Here is a 2460-nt window from a genome sequence, read left to right as displayed (position 1 = left end):
CCAGGTACAGAAGAATGTGCTTCGATAACCAGTAAGATCACAATCAATGGGATAGTCATTCAATCAATAAGGCATTCAATCGAATGGGATGACTTATACAATTCAGAAAATCAAAGTAACTTTTATATTGTTAAGCCGAACAACAGGGTTAGAGTTAAACTACAGTTTCCATCTGAAATGGTTGCTACCATACTTCAAATGCTTCCCAAAATGATCTACATATTCAACACAACCCCTGACAGAATCTCAGCTGACTTCTTTATAGAAATTGTCAGGCTGTTTCATAAATTCATATGGAATTGCAGGACAACTAGAGTAGTGAAACCAAAAGTAAAACAAAGTAGTAGGACTATTTCCTGATTTCAAATCATACTATTCAGCAATAGTAACCAAGGTAATGTGGTAATGACACAGGGACAGACACACAGATCAATGCAGTAGATTGAGATTCCAGATATAAACCCATTCATCATGGTCATCTGATTTTTGAAAAATATGCTAAGAATGAAGAGAGAATATTCTTTCTAAAAATTGGTGCTGGGACAACTAGACAGCAGCATTCAAAAGAATTAAGCCCGGCTGGCATGGCTCAGTGGTTGACCATGGGCCTATAAACCAAGAGGCCATGGTTAGATTCCAGGTCAGGGCACGTGCCCAGGTTGCAGGCTCAATCCCCAGTAAGGGGTGTGCAGGAGGCAGCCAATCAATGATTCTCTCTCATCATTGATGCTTCTATCTCTCTTTCCCTCACCCTTCCTCTTTGAAATCAATAAAAAAATATTGTTAAACAGAATTAAGTTGGATCCTTACATTACACCACATACAATAATTTACCAAAATAGATCAAAGACCTAAATCTGAAGTAAAATTATAACATTCTTAGAAACACACATAGTGGGAAATATGACCTTTGATTTGGCACCCCTGATTGATGCCTAACTACTCCCCTGCTGACCCGATCACCCCCAATTGCCATCCCCTGCTGGCCATCTTGTGGTGGCCATCTTGTGATGACGTGAGGGCATTGCGTGAGGGCGTAAGGACCACCTAGGCTTTTGTTAGTATAGATGACACAAAAACCAAAAATAGTCAAATTAAAAATAGTGTTTTTGTTATATCAGCCCAAATAGGAATTGATTACCTCAGGGCACCGATTTTCAACTGGTGTGCAGCAAGAGACAGATAGGTGTGCTGCAAGAATTTTTAAAACATGAAAAGAGGCACTGACCTCTTTTCCCTTAGATTGTTAAATTTAAGTAATGACAACAGCCAACACAACAATAGCTGCCTGCGGAGTGAATGAATCAAAATTATACCTATTTTTTTTTGTCAGATTGGCAAAAAAATAAATAAATAACATACTTTTTTTTGGTGTGCAGCAGAAATTTAGTAATTCGTTTATGTATGCCATAAAAAAGGTTGAAAATCGCCACCTTAGGGAAATTATGTCCTTTTACATTTCAAAGTTCTCTAAGGATACATTTTAAAAAATGATCTCAAATAAATTTCCTTCTAGTGTAAACCGCACAGCTGAGAATCTAATCAACATATCTCATAGCTGGTGGTTAGACTGAGAGTTGTCCTCCCACCAGAGCCCAGGGCTTGGGAGGCCAGGGGATTTTTAAAAATACGAAATAGGAGGTGGGGTGGTGATGGGTGGAAGATTCAACGCTGTCGACCATAAGCGATCAAATGGAGCCAGACACATTATTGCAGCGGTTCTCAACATGTGGGTCGAGACCCCTTGGCGGTCGAACGACCCTTTCACAGGGGTCGCCTAAGACCATCCTGCATATCAGATATTTACATGACGATTCATAACAGTGGCAACATTACAGTTAGGAAGTAGCAACGAAAATAATTGTATGGTTGGGGTCACAACATGAGGAACTGTATTTAAAGGGCCAGAAGGTTGAGAACCACTGCATTATTGCATACGGTTAGGTGACTTTTAAGTGTGTGCACTTATAAAAAAAAAGGATCCCAGCTCCGCCAGGGGCCTCGCACATTATATTTCAACGCAAAAGTCCCAGAGGAAGAAAAAAAAAAAAAAGTCCCAGAGGAAGAGTTCCCGCGGGCCTTCTGCCTAGTCGCGAAAGCGCTGTCCGGCTGTCACTCAGGCGCGAAAGAACAGGCCTTTCGAACTGTCCAATCAGGGGTGGCCCCGGGACGGTGGGCGGGGCGATGTCCCTCCATCAGCCCGGACGTCCTGCCTCCGGGAGCTCGGGGGTCGCTCGCCCTCCAAGGCCCCGGATCGCTTTGCCGCCGGCTCTGTCGCGTTGGGACCCGTACGGTTACCAGAAATCTTCAGGGGGATGCCAGGGGACCCAAGAAACCCCAAAATGGTGAGTGCGTGAGGCCAGGGTGCGAAGACGGGGACGAGATGCTGGTTGGACCCGGCGTTAGCGGACCTGGCCTCCCCAAGGTCAAGTCCAGAGTCCTCGGAGCCGCCTCTCGGAC

General features: G+C 44.0%; 1 protein-coding gene across 1 annotated transcript in view; it reads left to right on the top strand.

Annotated features, from left to right (window-relative positions):
* Positions 1-2195: 2195 nt before the first annotated feature.
* Positions 2196-2460, top strand: part of LOC102254321 (zinc finger protein 709-like) — an 18091-nt gene continuing 17826 nt past the window's right edge. The window contains exon 1 of the mRNA XM_014535120.1: positions 2196-2345. Within this exon, the coding sequence (XP_014390606.1) occupies positions 2316-2345 (30 nt within the window). The 5' untranslated portion in view covers positions 2196-2315. The remainder of the gene's footprint in view (positions 2346-2460) is intronic.

The sequence above is a fragment of the Myotis brandtii genome, unplaced genomic scaffold, assembly GCF_000412655.1.
Source record: "Myotis brandtii unplaced genomic scaffold, ASM41265v1 scaffold1012, whole genome shotgun sequence".
Taxonomy (NCBI): Eukaryota; Metazoa; Chordata; class Mammalia; order Chiroptera; family Vespertilionidae; genus Myotis; species Myotis brandtii.
The sequence above is the reverse complement of the archived record's forward strand: the minus strand, read 5'-3'. Positions and strand labels throughout refer to the sequence as shown.